The sequence below is a fragment of the Stenella coeruleoalba genome (assembly GCF_951394435.1).
Source record: "Stenella coeruleoalba genome assembly, chromosome: 10".
Classification (NCBI taxonomy): domain Eukaryota; kingdom Metazoa; phylum Chordata; class Mammalia; order Artiodactyla; family Delphinidae; genus Stenella; species Stenella coeruleoalba.
In genome coordinates, this window is record NC_137156.1 from 44,821,876 (window position 1) to 44,841,234 (window position 19,359).

The window sequence follows — 19,359 nt, forward strand, 5'->3', positions numbered from 1 at the left end:
AAAGGCTATAAATCAAATCTTACGAGTGCTTGATTCTGGTTACATAACATTTTGTTTTGCTAATTTGCATTTTTCTGATTTTTCTATAATGAACAGGAATTGATTTAGTAAGAAAAACTACTAGTATTTTGTATCCTTTATTTAACGAGCACTTATACATAACCTATTATGTGCAGGCACTATATTAAACCAGTTCCATAATCAAAATGTAACACTTCAATTATATAAAATAAATTTGCATAAAGCATCCCATGAATCAAGAACTTAAAAATGCAACGTTTGATGAATTTCTCAGCTCCTACCCATACCTTCAGCTCCTCAATCTGCTGCTTGACAGTTTCAAGATCTGTTCCAATTGGAGACAATGAAGCCAATTTGCCACCTGCAATATCTACCCAGTCGAATATTGCCTGAAAAACACGTTAGGTCATGTTATTATAACAGTATATTTGAAATTACTACAACACCTCAAGTGCAATAGAAAAGTATAATCATAAATCTGTAAAGATATTAAGCAATGAGCCTGTTTTACAAATAAGGTAAAAGTGGCAACATACTGGAACAGTTATCCCAAATATGAAATAGATGAAACCTCCAATTTTGCATCCAAATTAGTAGAAGAAATTCTATCTTGAATAGAATCTTAGAATATTGAGAACTTGCAAGAAAAGTCTATTTGAAAAAAAAGTTTTATAAATTCACCACACAAAATAAAATTCTCTGTACTCTGTCTGCCTAAAAGGCAGATTGTATAAATATATTGAGAGAAAAAGATTCAAACCCATCTGTTCATTCAAATAATCAAGAAGTTTACTGTTTGGCACGTGAAACAATTTGTCTCAAGTAAACTCTTCTGTATTACTGAGATTAGCATTAAAATCCTGCACGTATAATGATTAAGACCATTATTCTGAACTGCGACAAAACTTCAAAATCTCCTATCTTCTTGTTCGTTTTAGGCAACACAAACAATCTTTTTTAAAAAGGCTCCACTCACATTTTTTTTTTCAGGTTCTGAATACACAAAATTATTCTGCCATTTAATGAAGTTGCCAGGCCATACAGTACTGAGAAAAAAAACCTTGGGAAATATCTGGTAGTTTAAACTGATCATGATAAACCCTAAGAACGTGAGCAGCAACTTGGGAAATAAAATGCCTTTCACTTTACAATCAAACCTTGAAACCTCTGGAGTGTCTGCAGCTTTGGACACTTACCTACAGCTCTTTTAATCCATCACGCCTTTCATCCCCACACATGTGATGCTACTGACCTAGGACCAGCAGGACCTGTGATGGGCCTTGTTTTTCTAGCAACGGTGATGAGACAAGCCTTCGTGTCCAGCTGTGACCCTGACCTCCTGGGGCTAACGGGTGCAGTGGTGGCAGAGCCATCTCCAGCCCCAGGAGAGGATACAACCTCTGTGACCCACCAAACGAATTTGAAAATCACGATCTGGCCTCACAGATGGACGTAGAGCTTGACTGGTTACTGGCCACTGCTATCTAACCAATAAATTATCACTTTGGTTAAAAAAAAAGGAGTGGGGGGGTTATAATAAGGTGTCACTTGTAGTGAATTTTTTATATATTTGCAAAGTTCAAAACACTTTTCTGCTGGCATAAAGCTGGGCTTGTGATATTTATTTTTATAAATATAGAAATGAAGTGGCCTAATAAAAGGGAAAAGATGTTCTCATCTGAGCTTTAAAAATAATATTCTCTTGGTGTTATGGAAATACTTAGAGAGGCCTTTTCCATATGGTTGGATGAAGGATTCAACTGCTGCCACTCTGTTAGGAAATGGAATAAAGTTAAGGAAGGTAGGGAGAGAAATATCCCTGAGTTGGCCTCAACTGACAGGAGAATTTTTAATATTAAAAAAATAAACTTAAAAACTAGTTAATGAACTGAATGAGAACCCTTGAGTGATGTGAAAAACAACCATTAAAAGGAATTATATACATGGGAAAGAAGAAAACACTTTTTGCAAGACAGATTATGACCTAATAAAATAGAAATCTATTTTAGTTCACCGGGAACACTGGCTTCAAATCAAATTTCTTTACATCTGACTTGTGCTACACTTAGTGACATTTTTAGATAGTGTTTACTCCTTTCATTTTATTCCACTCGACTCTAGAGCAGAGCTCAGACTCAGCTGCATTTCACTGTCTGGTGTTGAGCCATTTATGAAAAATACTGTGACTTTCACTTTAAAAAGTTAAAATATTTCTTTTCAAAGTAAATTTCACTGAATGTGTGTATAAGAATGTGTTTAGGGGTGTATATGAATCTGTACATATCTCCAGTGTCAGAAATCTCTTCGAAAAGGCAAAGCATGAATTGAAGCAGGTGAGTTAACTGCATCACACTTGCAGCTCCGGGGACATACTGATGCGTGAATTTGTAAGCATCACTTATCACCTGATCCCTCCCTCCAGGAGACCCTGTAAGCCTTACCTGCAGTCCATCCTGGTACTGAACAGCAGCCTGCATTGCCTCCTCAAGTCTGTCCACCCGGTCTTTCCAAGCTTTATTTAGAGAATCCCAGGCTGAATTTAACTACAATGTAAATATTAGAACTCTTTCAGTATCATATGCTAAGTTTCCGACTACTTCTATCAAATATGTTTTAGTTAGAAAAATCCTTTTAAAAAACCATTCTGATAAGAGTAGAAAATATGCAGGTTGTACCTCGTCTATACTCTTCTTAACAATGGGCTTGTCGGGTTCCCCGCAAGCGGCAATGAGTTCAGAACCCAGGTTAATAACCATATCCAGCTCTTCCTGCAATCCGTCTATCTCCTCCCTTATGACCTAGAATAAGAAATGACAGCCTTACTTTAAAGCCAAACCACAATGAAACTAAAAAGATGCACAAGACATTGATGGTAGTTATTTCTAGGAGGCAGGATTGTAATCAATTTTTATTTTCTTCATTCTGTTTTCTAAGTTTTGGCACTAAATTTTTTCAACAAGGGAACACAAGAGCCATTTTAAAGAAAAATCAGTGTCCTTTGAGGAACAAATGTCAAATGCTTATTATAAAGACAGTATTTAGGAAATAATTCCATGTAACATATACCAGAATAAGTCTTTCAAAAAAAAAATCGACAATACTGAAAAGCATGGAAAGCCATTTTGTTTTTGTTTTTTAAACCAACTAGTTTGGCAACACACATTTAAAATAGACGTAGTATCATATGAGTTCAGAGACTTCACACAAATTAATGTAATTTGCTTAGTAGATTTAGGATAATCTAACTCTAGATTTTCATTTTTACCCCAGGACATGTAAAGTACCAAACAAACAAACAAACAAAAACTATGACAGAAATGCAGTATTCTACCTTGCTTTCATTTTCTCGGTTAAGTACACTTATTCATTCAAGATGCATTTATTTACCAAGGATGAACATGCCCCAAACCAGGCATCGGAGATACAGAGAAAATTAGACATGACTATTCCACTCAAGGGGCTCTGAGTCCACTGGGAAAGACAGAGGTACAGTCAACGATAAGTCATGCTCTGCGTTAAGTCCTTTGCGTGATGAGAATGTTATACGGATGGACTAACTCAGCTGAGTATACAAGAGGGTGGAGGCTGGCAACCCAACTGAACCTTGAAGCTTGAGTGGGATCTGCCAAGGAGAGTGGCAGGAAAGATATTCTAGGCTAAGGAAATAAAATGTGCAAAGATTCAGACGCTAGAAAGAGCACGGCAGCTTCAGAGAAAGCCATAAGAGAAGGAGCTTGGTAAAGGAGCAGTAGAAAAAAAATGACTTTGGAAACACAGGCCTGAGCTAGGCTGGGATGGAAAAGGCTGATACTGTGTTCCAGGTAGTTTGGACTTTAGGCAGTAGGCAGCGGACGCCTTGAGGGCTTTTAACCAGCAGGAGATCTAGAGGGACAATGGGCAAAAAGGTTAGAGGCTGGTGGGAAAAGAGACTCCACAGGCAGGGGTACCGCTCAGATTACTTTCTTAGGCAAGAAAGAGAGATGACGAGGCCCCTGAAGTAAGGCAGAAACAATGGGGATGGAGAGGAACTTTCTAAATAAACATTCTCCATGGGAAACCTGTGGGTGGACTCTGTCCCCTACTACATCTCTGTGCATTCCACTTTCAGGACCAAATATAAATTCTAATAGTGTAATTCCAAATATTTATACCAAAGGAATCCAACATTCATGCTACCACAACTTATTTTTTAAACTTTTTTTTTTTTTTTTTTGGTACGCGGGCCTCTCGCTGTTGTGGCCTCTCCCGTTGCGGAGCACAGGCTCCTGACGCGCAGGCTCAGCGGCCATGGCTCACGGGCCCAGCCGCTCCGCGGCATGAGGGATCTTCCCGGACCGGGGCACGAACCCGTGTCCCCTGCATCGGCAGGCGGACTTTCAACCACGGCGCCACCAGGGAAGCCCTATTTTTTAAACTTTAAATGAGATTCTCTGCTTACCTCTGCTGCTTCCTGCTGTTGTTTTACTACCGAGGGATCGATCCCAGGATCCTCCAGATCCCGGATGAAGTCTTGAGTATCTTTAGTGGTGACCACCAGTGACATGTGATCACACCAGAACTTCTCTGCTAATTCCATCACATCCAGTAGCTTGGCTTCCCTTTCTTCCACCAGTGTGTGTATGTTCTCCCAAATGAAAACCATTTGGTCTAGCTTATCCTGAACAGCTACAGAGCAGAACAATATCAAAAAGACACACCCTTTAAGCAATAAAGCACAACGTTCTCATTCACCCAGGAACAATCATTCAATTTTCCAAGGATCTAAACCTGGACCAAATTTGGGTTGAGCCTAGTCTACTGGGTATCACTGGGCCCAACCGCCTTTCCAGGCAAATACAGGATCTGAGGGTGTCCTGCTCCTCCGGAACCAAGGTTTCCTGACAAAAGACAATGCTCAGAGGCATGTGAACTCAGGGGAGACCTGAGTTCACCAAGGCTGGCCCTAGTATATTCTTTACGCTCTCCAAATCAAGAATAGAGATATCTGCTTAGTCGCAGGAACACAACAAAGCAGGATACATATTTTGGGCTTACTTCTAGAGTCCTCTTACCGTGAATTTCCACTGACCTCTGCACAGGCCCTTCCTTTTGACCCCAGCTCAGACATTTAAGGTGCTTGGCTAGGGTCCTGGTTGCCATTTCTGTGGCTATGGGACAGAGTACCCATGACATAAAGTAGTGTAGTCAGAGGAAAAAATACCCCTAGGTTTGGTCTTACTAGCATTATGCTTAACCAACTGATTTAAAGGGCCCAGAGAACATATGGTTTTTGTATCATGGCACATGTTGTAGTTACTCAACTGATTTCACAAACACAGGAAGACATTAACAAGGGACTGGTGTGCACAGCCCTTCCACCCCAAACATGTCACATCTGCAATACCTTTTCTAAAATCTGGCATGTTGATATGCAACTGGACTGTCAAGGAACATTCACAATTGTTTTGAGTAAAGTTCAGTGGTTCCCTCATCCTGAAAGGATTACCTTTGGCAGATATGTCCTTGTCAGTGCCCTGGGACCGAGCGATCATCTCCTCTCCCCTCTGCCTGAGGGTCTCGTACAGAGGCTGCAGCTTCTCCATGTCCACGGCCACGTTCTTATTCTCACTGACCTGCTCCTTGATCTTCTCCACCTCTGCTGAGATGGAAGGCGGCTGCCGCAGACGCTCCACCACACGCTCCAGGCTCTCCAGGATCTGGTCGATCTTGTCGTGGAACTGGGAGTAAAAGAGAAGGGCCATTTATGGAGGAAAAGACCTGTGAGGCCAAGGGTGGGATTTAAAATGATAACACACCTATCTAATGTCACAGTCAAGAATGAAACCTTGGCCCTTCTGTGAACACATCCATCCAAAGAGTTATATCCAGCTGGTGTGTGAAGACATTCCTAAAATCACAACTCATAGGCACCTCTCCGTGTCACACTGCTTATGGGGATGGGACTGCTTCTTGCAAATAACTGAGTAAATTCATTAAGAAACTGTATATGTTAATATATAATTGGACCACTTGACAGCAGCATTTTACTAGTGCTTCATCTTACCATAATTCAAATTAACTTTGAAAATTAGGTTCAATAATCTGGGTGTTTGTCTATCAACACTGATAGTTTTATTCACTTTTACTGATTATTTTGGCATCCTCGAAAAGTTATATTATTAAATGTAAAATTCATGGGCAGTTTTGATGAGATGAAAGGGATTTCTTAAGTTATAAGTTTCCTGAACTAAAAAATGTTTAAAAATTAAAAAAAAAAACAGAAACCTTCCTGAGGTTGTAATGGAAGTTTATATTTAATTCCTGGCCAAACACATAGTCAGATCCATGAAAGAATTTTAAATTTCCACTTGCAAAGGCACCACAGACAATGAAGCAAAGTTACGAACACTTGTTCATTTATAGATTCCACACTATGCTCAACATTAAAGGAATTATCGGTCAGGATTACAGAAAATGGACCGCTCTCATGCCAGTGATCTAACGATAAAAACCAGAACCTTCAAAACGGAAAATCTGTAGGTAACTGCAAATCAACTTCTTGAAAAAGGTATTCTCAAAACGAAAAAAAAAAAAAAATCGATTTCCAACTGCAAATTTTTTCCTTCTTATTCAGCCTAGCATTCATAGTCTTTCTTCTATTGCTGTCTTGGGAATGTTTCATTAATGATGATAGTAACACTTTCTTTCATTTCTTCCAATGGTAAACACTGCATTCTACTCTGGATGGGCACTTATTTAGGTATCTGGACAACGATGACAGCTGTATGCTTCTTAAATCATTGAAAATTATGTTTTATTTATATATAAGCAGGCGGAGAAATATAAGGATCGGACACTGGCAAATATCACCTCAGAGACCAAAACGTCAATACTCAGAGTTAATGCAGTGAAACAATTTTAGCTGGAATTGAATCAGCACATCCGGGAAATGTCTTTCCACACTCTGCTGTCGGGGAGACCATCGCACTGCTGGTGCAAAGCATTACCTGAGCAGACTGAGAAATGGCTTCATCCAGCGCCACAGCCCGCTTTTTGACATCTTCTTTAATTTGACTGTAGAGAGTGTCAGCAGCCACGTACTTCTCTTGGATAGAAAACCCTTCCCTCGGGCTCAATTCCAGTAACTGCGGCCCAGTTTTGTTCATCTTATCTATATGCGGCTTGTGTTCGGCTATCAACTCTCGCAGTTGCTATAACAAAGCAAACAGCGTCTCAGTTTCTCAGAGGCACACCTCCACAGTACAGCTGTCAACATCCGCAGCGCATCCAGCTGGCAAGAAACTCCACACAAACACCCTCTCGTCACAAGGCACTGAACGCACAACCCTCTGCCAGGGAGAGATCCCCTGACACAAAGATTAAACAACGGTCTGGTCATGTCAAAGTCCTTTTCAGGGTACATGCAAAAATGCTGGATGAGTGAAATAATGAATCCCAGTTTCATTACGCCTTTCCTACCGAGAGCAGTACAGTCTGACGAGAGTATTAGCCAAGGGTCATATTACATGAAAGGATTATGAACTCACTACATCCCAACCTACAGAGACCGAGCCATAACTCTCTGTATTCCTTTCTGCACACTCATGATACATACAAAAGTTATTCAAAAGGAAGGAAGAGAGAGGGAGGGAGAGGAAGAAAGGAAGAGGAAAAAAGCACAGTAGAAGGTAGACACAATGATGAGAGAGAACAATGACAGATAAAGCTAAGTTAGGGGGATTTAAGCTCCCAAGGGATTGTCATTACATTATATGTAAACCAATACAAAATATGTCCATATATATTACATTATATATCTGTGAGTCTGTTCTATGTACATATATGATATGTATGATATATAAACATAAACAAATCTATCTGTATTTATTTTTAAATGTTAATGGCTGCAAGGATAATCAATCCATCAAATACACAGCTGTATACTGAGCATTATCTATAAAGTGTATTTAAGGAAAAATATGTGACCTATGAATATTATGCATAATACAGTATCATCTAATCAAGAGATACAATGATACTGATGCTAATGAGGGGGCGTGGAATCCAGGTGGAGCCCCATTCCTTCTAGGGAAATGGATCAATCTGGAATCTTTACACTCCACGGAATCCAGGGTCTCCCGTGACTGCCTGCAGGTTTCTCTGGGGCAGACCTCCGTGCAGCATTGAGGTGCCCTCTACTGTACTCCATTATTCATGAGGTTCCCTAATCAGCAGTTTCTCGTCCTCACCAGAAGATGTGTCTCCAAACTGTTTGCTATCCAGCCCCTAAGAAAAGCCTCTCTGAGAGAAATTATATTCAGGAAAGACAGTCTAGAGGAAAGCGATCTTTCCCTGTAAATATTTTAACTTCCATCATTCATCAAGCAGAATCACCAGGACGGCCACATACCTGGATTTTTATTAAAAGTGCCACTAAAATCAGTCATATAAATTATTTCCAAAGTGGTTGAGAAAACTGGTTCATTACATCATGAACAATCCCCAATGTACTATCCCTATTTTTGAAGTTTTTCTGAAGACGGTCTCAAAACTCTTTTGGAAAAGAGCTAAATAAACACAAATTCAATTTGTAAAAAAAAAAAGGAGGAACGTCTACTGAATCTACACAGCCCGCTGTGATTTCCTACTTGTGTTTTACATTGTTTGGTATCTTCATGCTGTTTTACAGAATGGAAGTGGTGACAGTAAGACCAGCCACCATGCAATCTCATGGGGAAGAAACGTGTCACACGAGCTCTGGCTTCAACATTCTCGAAGCCATGTTTGAAAACAAGCTCACACTTTGATTACCAAGAGACTCTCAGTAAAGTAAGGAATCTCTGCTGAAAGTTCTTGAGTGGCCTGGAGTCTAAGTAGATCTCACCTGTGCAGCATCACCATGAGACACCTTTGCTGGGAGGTAGCCAGATGAGCCTTCTTAAGACCATTCCATGACAGACAAGAAAAAAGCCACGGGATACCTACTTGGGGATGTGTGCACATGGAGAAAGGGCCCAGCAGGAGATGTCTTTTGCCTCATAGGTAACAAAATGATTCTTGGCAGCTATCCTAAGAGTCCACTCATGCTGGAGATACTTAATGTGAACTTAAAAGAGATCTACCATTTATTTATAACACAGCTCTCGGGGCCATTTTTCATTCCTGGCTAGAATGAACTAGAAGATGTTCCCAAGAACAGTGAAGAGGATGCTGTAGAGTTGCAGAAGAAATGCTGCAAATATTCTGTAAAATTTAGCTTGAACAATTTGAAGACTTGGCTACGAAGTTTTGAAGCTCCCTTTCTAAATAAAGATCATACATTTGTTTTGAGAACTGAAAGATAATGCCAAACAAGAAAATTAACTCAATTTTGAAATATTCCATGCAATAATGATCCTTTTTGTCCTATTTGATGTTATGCTAGAAAACAGCTATTCAGATCTCACTTCAGAGTAGAAGAAATCCATGAAACATTTTATACTAAAAATCATTCAGTGGGTAGGCATCAGGATTTCTCTCAAAAATAACCTTTCTACTAAAATTAAATTCAATTATACATAGTTTATAAGTCTCCCACTGAATTATTTAGATAGAACGCCATAAAATTTCCATTTTGCATTAAAGTGTTCTCTAAAGCTCTTCTAAACAAATACTTAGAGATATTCTTCAATGTTAATACACTAAAAAAGTAAACAAATAAGATTAATAAGTATGTTACATACTTCAAACAATGATGTAATATATCCTGAGTTAAACTTGACACACGCACACACACAATGATAAGTCTCAGGGTACATCTTGTGCAGATCTGGGAGAGCAACTAGGTTCACAAGATCATAAATAACAAGAATTCCAGACTTTCTTCTGACAGTCTTGAATCCTCTCACTTAAACCCTTGCAAAATTTTAAGCTACATTAACATTTCGGAGACTACTGAAATGAGGGCCTCATAATGCCATTTTATGTGTTTAAAACATGACATATTTGTAGATGGAAATATACTCTCTTGTTTACTCATGTAAACTTATAGAAGCAGAGAACTTCAAAATATTTCCATGTACAAAAGGAAAAGAAAAAAAAAAGTGGGGGGACAATTTGTCTTTAAACTTCAGCATTTTTTCCTTTTCACAGAATTCGATTTTACAACAATGCTATTTTGACGTATTTGTTATAGCGTACATTTTCTCCAAGCTCAATGTCCTTGTCTATTTGATGTTGCTTCCATGTATTGCTACATTTTGCTTACATTCTGGATGGCTCTAACCACTATATATTAGTCAAATTAGTGTACACTGAAAGCAATTCAACATGATCAGTTGAAAGTACTTCGAAAGCTTATTTCTCTAACATTTTAAAACAATGATTTTGTTTCTGTACTCAGTTTGCACTGCAAACTACTGGGTAAAAGCTGTGACATCATGATGACATACACAGTGTGCCTGCCCACATGAGTCGTCCCACTGCAAAACTGGACAACAGGGCAGCAACTCGGAGGTAAGCAAACTGTGCAGACCAGAATGCTAAAACTTCCTCATCACAGAAGGTGTCTGCATTAGAAACACCCTAAAAATCGTGATTCTCTTTCCATGGGGTCTCCAGCACTCTCTGGCACCAAGCTTACACGATGTTCTTCCTGCTGTTGCCTCAGGGTTTCGTACTCCAGGGCAGGGGCAGGAAGCTGAGTGATGATCCTCTGTACGTCTGTCAGCCACGGCCAAAGTTCTTCATATGTTTCCCAGAACTGGTTAACCAGGGACTGTGCCCGTTCTAACTGCAGATACCTCTCTGAGTTTATCTGGCAGATGGCATCATAGTTCTTCAATACCTTGTCCAGTTTTTTCTAGAAAATCAGATGACAAAATGTGTTTAACCGGGCAGGCAGGCCAAGGAACACATATATATACTCCAGAATGCTTGTCCAGCACAATATACCTGGTGCAGAGTAAGCACTCAACAATGCATGGTAAATGAACAGAGGCTAGTTCGATTTTAATTGCTTCTATGTATAAAAGTTCATTTTAAATTAAAGAAAGGCCCTCCCATGTTGTTGCATAAGGAAGTCCCTCCTTTTCAAGGCTGAATAATATTCCATTGTATGCTAATGGTGTGTTCTTACTACAATAAAAAAAATTTCATATACACATGTAGAAAATAGCAAAAATGTAAAAAATGTCTTGAAAGTACAACTGGAGATCAGGCTGATAAAGGATGATATATTCCTGCAGTGGATTTCTATGCAGTTGTCAAAAATCAGGGGATTTGATGACATGCAGAACTTCTCAAAAACAAAAAAAATTAGGTGACAAAACCACAAAAAAAAGAATAAATAAAAAGCCTCAAGTTTTTATGACTAAGACACTGAGCTCTCCAAACATAATAAGCAAAATTCTCCAGCCATTCTTCTAGGTCTTCTAGGTGAGAGAAAGGTCTGGCATGAGCCTGGCAACACTGACATTACTTTCTGTTAAAACATAAGGACTCTCTTTCACAAATGAAATTCTAAGAGGAGCTGCTGGTCAGCAAAATTAATTAAATAGATGAGAAGCAAAATAGAACATTATGCTATCCACTGATGTTATGGGGTGGTCACAGAGATCTCGATTATGGTACAAATTCACTTCATAATCCAAAAGCAAAAGATAAAGCACAACAGCAATCCAATAAACCACAGAATAACACAAAAATTCTCTCATGATCATCTGTATTTTTCACACCAGAACCTTCACAAAAATAATAAAGGAAAGATTAAATTATAAACAAGTGAAGTGCCACTGTAGAGTATTTAAATAAAAGATTAAGTATTAATATACAGTGCACAGTCTACTATTTGCCTATGGTATACCTTGAAAACAATGCACCGTCTTTTAAATGTGATCTTACGCATATACATTTGTATATATTGTTTTTGCCATGGGATATTTTCCTACCAGAAGCATTAATATATATTAATTTCTTTAGGCTTCTCAGATGTCTGACTATGAATTGAACTAAACATTTTTATTTATGGCTGGTTTTCCATCAATGTAAACGATCGTTAAAACTACATAAACTGAATACTTCCTTAATGATTCCGCTCCTTTTTTTCCTATACAGATTACTGTAACTTTATACAGAATGAATTTCAGTTAGGGAGAACCACATACTTTGAGTTTTGTTTCAGCTCCAGCGGCCCCAATGTTCCTGAAGCCAATAAACAACAGCTGACATACAGAATAACAATTTATACTGATAATAACAGTGATAATACAGAGAACATTAATTGGATGCTTAATGTATCCCAGTTACTCAAGGACTCAAACCTTAACAGCTTTTCTGTCTATTAAAAAAGATTATCCCCAGGGTGATTCCCTTAAGGAGTATTCCTTTCACTCTTATTCTATAAGCTTGAAAAACGCCTTATTTGAAACTAATGACTTAGCTGTTTAAACAGCAGCTGTGGATAAAGGAAAAGCGCTTTTCTCAGAGTGAAAGCCCCACACATGCTGTTTGCTCACAAGTCTCACATCAGTCACGTGGACGAGATCATACCTTCATCGGCTGCTTTTCCTCTTCGCTGCATGTGCTCATGATTTTATGTCCAGATTTAACAAGCTCATCAATAATATCCTTGTGGCGCAAAATCTCCATGGTGAATGTCTGTATTTACCAAAACAAAGATTTTTTTTTTAAAGAGTGTATGACTAAAACAAAAACAATTAGGCAAAGCAGTTAAAATGACCAAGTTACATTCAATCATGCAAGTGCATTTCCTTGGAGCACACTGACAAACCATGTAGATGCAACTGGAAATGTGTGCCTTCACCTTTTGAACCTGCAGCTGAGCGGAGGTCTGGTCTTGCTCAAGCCTGATGTCACCCAGAGATGTCAATTTTTTGTCTGTTTCACTAATCCAGGCTAACTCTGCATCAGCCGCTTGGTCAAACTAAACAAAAGATAAATAATCAGGTCAGCAAGTTCATGTAACTGGTGCCAGAGAAATACCTATCTACATTTCTTTCAAATACCCTTATCACACAAATGGAAAATGTGAGCTTGTCTCTTCATGGCAACCTGAAATAATCCATGATAGTGACTGATGTTATAAAGAAAGGAGAACTTTCCACAGAGAAAGTAAACACAACCTCTTAAAACGTGATGGATCCATAACATGACATTAATGATGTGAGGACAGCTAATACTGCTGCCTTCTCTCTGGTGGTGGTAAGGATTTTCTCTTTAACAATACTGTACAAATTGTGCAGCACAGGGAACTCTACTTAATGCACTGTGGTGTCCTAAATGGGAGGGAAATCCAAAAGGGAGGGGATATATGTATATGTATGGCTGATTCATTTTGCTGTGCAGTAGAAGCTAACGTAGCATCATAAAGCAACTATACTCCAATAAAAATTAATTAACAAAAAAAATCATAGTGTGCTCATGATCCTGTACTGCAACAACTGAAGAAAATGAGGAACTCTGCATCTTTCTGACATGGAAAGAAATCTGGAAAAAAAATACTATACAAATTGAAAAGCTATAAAAGTCAGTAGCTGGACACCATCTTTTTTTTTTTTTTTTTTGCAGTACACGGGCCTCTCACTGTTGTGGCCTCTTCCGTTGCGGAGCACAGGCTCCGGACGCACAGGCTCAGCGGCCATGGCTCACGGGCCCAGCCGCTCCGCGGCATGTGGGATCTTCCCGGACCGGGGCACGAACCTGTGTCCCCTGCATCGACAGGTGGACTCTCAACCACTGTGCCACCAGGGAAGCCCTGGACACCATCTTTAAATCACTTCATCCTTCACTTTATCACGTTAATATGATATGTAGGTAGCATGCTGTTATCAAAGTACAAAATCCCTAGCAAAAAGAATGACATATTCCCATTTATTTACTCTGTGTGTATATGGGAAATACCTTTCTATGTATGCAGAGTATACCCCCAAATGTCTCATGTATCATTCTTTTACATCTTATTTAATAACAGCAGAAAACATTTTCAAGAGCATTCTTAAATATTTCAAGAGATTTTCTTTTCTTGAGCATAACAATAATTCATGGTAGAAATTTGTGAAGTATGGAAAAATATACAGAAGAAAATTAAAAGCTGGAGTTAATACCGTTGGTATTTTAGTGAATTTTCTTCCAGAAGTTGAGATTTAGAAAGCTCTGGGATAATACTGTATAAACAGTTTCATATCCTGCTTTTTCATTTATCATGAACATTTCCCATGTCATTAAATGTGATTTTTAAAATTCCATCATTGTATTCTAGCATACCTGGATATTTTCACTTAGGTTCCCTGCATTTTTTCACTATTATATAAACAAGCCTGTAACGAATATCCTTGTATATAAATCTCTGTTGGCATCTCTAATTAGTTCCTTAGGGTAGATTCCTAGAAGTTGACTTCTAAGTCAAAGAGCATGAACATTTTCAATACCTTGCATCAGATAAACCCCATGCCTTCCAGTTACCATAAATGAGTACAGAGGGCAAGTGACACCACAGCACCAACCATAAATGGTAACTAACAAAGCCTCAGTGGGAAAAGTGAAGCGGAGTGGACGTTGTGATTTTCAAGTCCAGTACTGCCAGAACCTCTAATGTTTCAGGAGCACCTGGAAATCCAGATTGGGGTCAGGGGATAACTAAGGGAGGAGAGACAAGGGTGGGGGTAAGGAACTAAACTGGAAAACAGTTCATACTTTTAAGACACTAGGCAACACTCCGCAGACTCACAGGAGGATGGGGTAGACCTACTTTTACCCTATCTCACAAGTACATCTCAGAGCCCTGGGCATTATACACAACGCATACAAGGAGGCTCTGGGAGGAGAGAGAAGAAAGCAGAGCTGCTATGAGTCTTGGACCCGAGGAGAAGCACGGGGGTGAGTTCCCTGGGTTTTCTTTGGCTTCCCATACCCTGGACTGGATGCTGGAGAAACTGCCACCCAGGAGCACCCAGAGGTGCAGAAAAAGCCCCAGGAAAACCTGTCTCCAGTCAAAGGAGCAGGAAAGGGGCGGCCTTGCAACACAGAAAACGTATAGACAATAACCATTCTACTCCAACCAAACACCACAGAAAAAAGCCTTGGCCTCCCCCCACTGCTGCCAAGCAAGGCTGAATGGGGAGCCCAGATTTCCACCCTCCTGAGCCTGGGCCCGACACCCCTGCCAGGGTGATGTCAGCGAAGTCGGGAGCTGGAACTTTCACTCCCACAGGCGACCACAGACCCCTGCTCCCAGGTCAGTGGAGACCACATGGGGAGCCTGGACCTCCCCCTCTCCTCAGGGTGGCATCAGGGAAAGCCTGTGGACAGTCAGAATTTTCACCATGGTGTCAGGGAGCTGGAACTCCCACTCCCACCCAGCAGTGAGCGGCGCCCGCCCCCCCCTACCCTTAGGTGTCCCACGAGGCTGCCTGGGGGACCTGGGATCTCCCCCCACCCTGGCAGCATCCCTGCTGCCTCTGCCAGAGCGGTGTCAGGAAAGCCGGCTAAAACAGAAGGCTTAATGAAGACCCAAGACACACAACACCGAGAACCCAGAACTCAAACCGAATTAAAGAGGATTATCAGCAGAGGCTAATACCTAGAAGATGATGTGAGAATTATCTGGCAGATTTTAGAGCAGCCATGATAAAAATGTTCCATGAGCAATTTCAAACGCAGTGGAAATGACGGAAAAATTAGAAGGCCTCAGCAACAAAATAGCAAGTCTCAGCAAAGACACAGAATATATGGAGAAGAACCAAATGGAAATTTTTAGAACTTAAAAATGTAATAACTGAAATAAAAACTCAGTGGATGAGACCAAGGAAGAGGACAGAGGAAAGAATGAGTGAAGCAGAAAACAGAATCACAGAAATCACCCAGCCTGAATAATAGAAAATAGACTGAAGAAAATGAACAGAGCCCAGGGCCTGAGGAACTATAATAAAAGAAAGTTCAAGTCACTGAGTCCCAGAAGGAGAGGAAAAATTGGCTGTGGCTGGAAAGTACTCAAACATTCTTGAAATAATAAAGTTAGAGAAATGGAGACCAGATTCGTGACCAGGATTGAGGAAGAGGCAGAGGTGGGAGAGGGGACGGGTGTGGCTATAAAAGGGCAGCATGAGGGGGTCCCTGTGACGGAAACATTCCCTGTCTTGATGGCAGCCGTGTCAATTCCCTGCTCATGACGTTGTACCATAATTTTGCGAGATGCTACCACTGGGGAAACTGGGTGAATGATACAACGGGACCTCTGTATTCTGTTTTACAACTGCATGTGAATCTACAGTTATCTTAAAAGAAGTTAATTGAAAAAAAAATAACTCTGCGTGGGTAACCTCTCATCTGTAAGTCCTGTTTGCATTTTCTCTTTTAGATCTATGCTACCAAGTTGCCCTGGATGTACTGATTCATATTCCCACGAGCAGAGTTTGGCTATCCCCTCATCAAAATGGGGTACATAATTTATTCTTTAATTATCTTTGTCAAGCTTATCAGTGAACTTTTCTTAATTATAAGGGCATAACCTGCCAGGGCAGCCTAGCACAAAAGACAGCACTGATTAAGTCACTGTGATGGTTCCAATCTCACAGGTAAAAAATTACCAATTATATAAGTGAAAAATTCTTAATATTACTGAATTATTATTTGTTTACGTTTTTTTCTACCTATCATGAACCCACTTGCTTTCACCTTTACTAAGTAATGAATGAGTAAATGAATACTAAAGCTATTTGCAGGTCAAGTTCTTTTAGTCAACAAGTTTAGATAGGAAAAAATTAGATAATCATCTAAATATGGGCCAAAGCAGAAGTATAACAGGGGTTAAATAATACTTTTACATTTACCTTTAAAAACCAATGGCATAAAGATGTGAAAAGGAAGATACGGTGTAACAGACCTTTACTTAATCTCTAGAAGTGCTACCAAACAAAATCTGAATATAAACCAACATCTAACCCAAAATCATGCAAAGTCAGGCTGCTCTGAGACTCCCCTGGTGTCGGGACAGCCGTCACACTGTCATGTGTGAGGACTGGACACATATCCCATGGGTCCTCCTCCAAGTGTCACACATCTGAGAAGATCGCTGACAGGCAAAGTTGCTCCAGACAGAAATGCAGAGCTTCAGTCGTCAGAGTGGGCGAGCTCCCCCATAGGGGCAGTACTTCTAAAATGACTCCACACGTTTATATATTCAAGCAGAAGTCCTTCTCTTTCCTATGTTTCCCATAACGGCATGCATTGTTTTCTGAAGCCGCCTCGTGATTTGCACGTAGTGGTGTTAATAAATATTCTGCCCACTAATTCATTACTTTTGCTGCTACGGGGACAAGTCAGAACAATGTGGACTCCAGAAGGAATCTTGATAAGCCATTTGAAAAACTCTATCTTCATCTGGTTCAATAATTGTTACATGACTTAGTTTCAAATGGAACTACTCATTAGCAATTGCTGATCAATGTGAAAAGAAAAAAAATTTCATCAACTAATTCAGCAGCTTCAGATGTGGAAAAAGAAATCGTCACAACAAACAAGTGGAAGAGTCTGATCATTCGCTTTCAAGCCGCACATGGTGGAACTCCAGGGTAAAGCTCTACTATGTGATGCGCTCAGCACAAAACTGAGAAAAAATAGTACAGCCCTTTCTACCAGAGTGCAAATGTTGCAAGATATCAAGAATAAAATTTAACAGGAATTGTTTTTCTTCTACTGGTCCCTGAAAAAAATAAAGTGATGCCCCCACCCCTCTTGTTTGTGTTCAGGCTATTTTTAGGATTTATACGACAGTCCTCATAAAGAAAGGCAGATTGCTGGTGTTAATATTAGTTTAATAATAAGTCTCCCTTTCTGGAAGAAAAAAAACAAAAAGCATCCAATGAAAACCAGTATGATGATACTTTTTGGAAGAAAAAAAAAAGCATCCAATGAAAACCAGTATGATGACACCATCCAAGTTGCCAAAACTCAAAGCTGAAACTCAAACACTGTTTCTTGAACCAAGGCAAATATTTGCTCTGCTAAAAGAAAGCAAGACTTTAAGCAGAAATTTCCCTCTGTCCTTTGAAAGGTTTTTTTATTAAATTAGAAAATATTTAATGTCCAACAATGAAAGGAGTAGTCCCAGGGTCTACATGAAGCAATTTACAGTCAAGCAAGGCGTTTTTATTTAGGTCTGTGACTCTTTCAAACAACTACTTAATGTGAGTATTTCTAACAGACCATGAAATGGCTTATTTCACATGTGAGTAACATGGACAGCAAGCGCCCTATACCAAATTTTAATAAATTTGTTTACTACTCATACAAGTAGTAAAAAAATAACTTCAAATGAATTGTAGAGAGTGTTAGCATCCTTAACTGCATCCTGGGAAATATTCTAATACGCATCATCCCTGGAGTCCAATCATCAACCCCAGCTACTGTAATTCCTAGTATAGTTGAACTAGTATTTCAGAAACTTCCTACAAGTTGGTGAAAAACATTTTAATTGGCTAATCTCTAAATATTCCTGAAAAACACACTGTAAAACAGTAACTGCCAACATTCTACTGAACACACTGTTCTAAGTGCTTAAACATGCAAGAATATACAGTTGCTGTCAGGATAAAAGGGCATAATGTGGGTATTACCACTAATCCCATTTACAGCCGAGGAAGCCAAGGCAGAGAGAGGTTAACTGACTCACCAGAGGTTACCCAGCTTGTAAATGTCGGGTCTGAGATTCAAACCATGGTGGTCTGACCCCAGAGCCTATACTTGCGGTTGCCCTGTTACATCCCTCGTGCTTGTACACAATTTGGGCTCAGTCACTCAAAATATTCATGGGATTTCACCAATATCGGCTCAAATACCACAACAGTCAATAAGTGGTGGGTTTTCAGTTACTATTTAAACGTTTCTCCCATGTCTGACAAACTGCTTTTGTACTTATCTAGAAAGTTTCTCTTGCGTGGAAGCAGAGGTTTAAGAAAGACAGAGTGATAAGCAAACTTTAACCTCCAGGACATCCTATTATTCCCTTCCCCTGGCGAGGGTCTTAGCGCTTGCTTTCTTTTGATTAGCATTTCCTTCCATTTTTCTTCACATTATTCATAACCCAGCCCATATTTTCCCACCGTAAACAAATCTCACTTCCGTGGGGGAGGTTTCCTTCTAGTTCTTTAAAAGAAATTAATTGGTGTTATTTTTCTCCCAGGCTGATCCCTAATGACCCAATGAACTGTTTATTTTAATTGCACCCATGTGCCTTTATATTGGGGGGTTATGAAGGCCCAATAAAATAAGGAAGGCAATTAGAACTCCCAGAGAGTGCCTGGGATGCCCAGACCCAGTGAAATACACACTTTAGCACCTTCTGATAATTGCACATTTATAAGA

General features: G+C 39.7%; 1 protein-coding gene across 18 annotated transcripts in view; it reads right to left on the reverse strand.

Moving 5' to 3' along the window:
* Positions 1–19,359, reverse strand: part of DST (dystonin) — a 496,974-nt gene that overhangs the window by 48,441 nt on the left and 429,174 nt on the right. For all 18 annotated transcript variants that reach the window (XM_079934485.1, XM_079934486.1, XM_079934474.1 and 15 more), the window contains 9 exons: positions 12,803–12,922; positions 12,529–12,636; positions 10,622–10,840; positions 7,008–7,211; positions 5,507–5,738; positions 4,460–4,686; positions 2,697–2,819; positions 2,463–2,564; positions 309–410 (listed from right to left, as the gene is read on the reverse strand). In XM_079934485.1, coding sequence (XP_079790611.1) covers positions 309–410; positions 2,463–2,564; positions 2,697–2,819; positions 4,460–4,686; positions 5,507–5,738; positions 7,008–7,211; positions 10,622–10,840; positions 12,529–12,636; positions 12,803–12,922 — 1,437 coding nt within the window. The remainder of the gene's footprint in view (positions 1–308; positions 411–2,462; positions 2,565–2,696; positions 2,820–4,459; positions 4,687–5,506; positions 5,739–7,007; positions 7,212–10,621; positions 10,841–12,528; positions 12,637–12,802; positions 12,923–19,359) is intronic.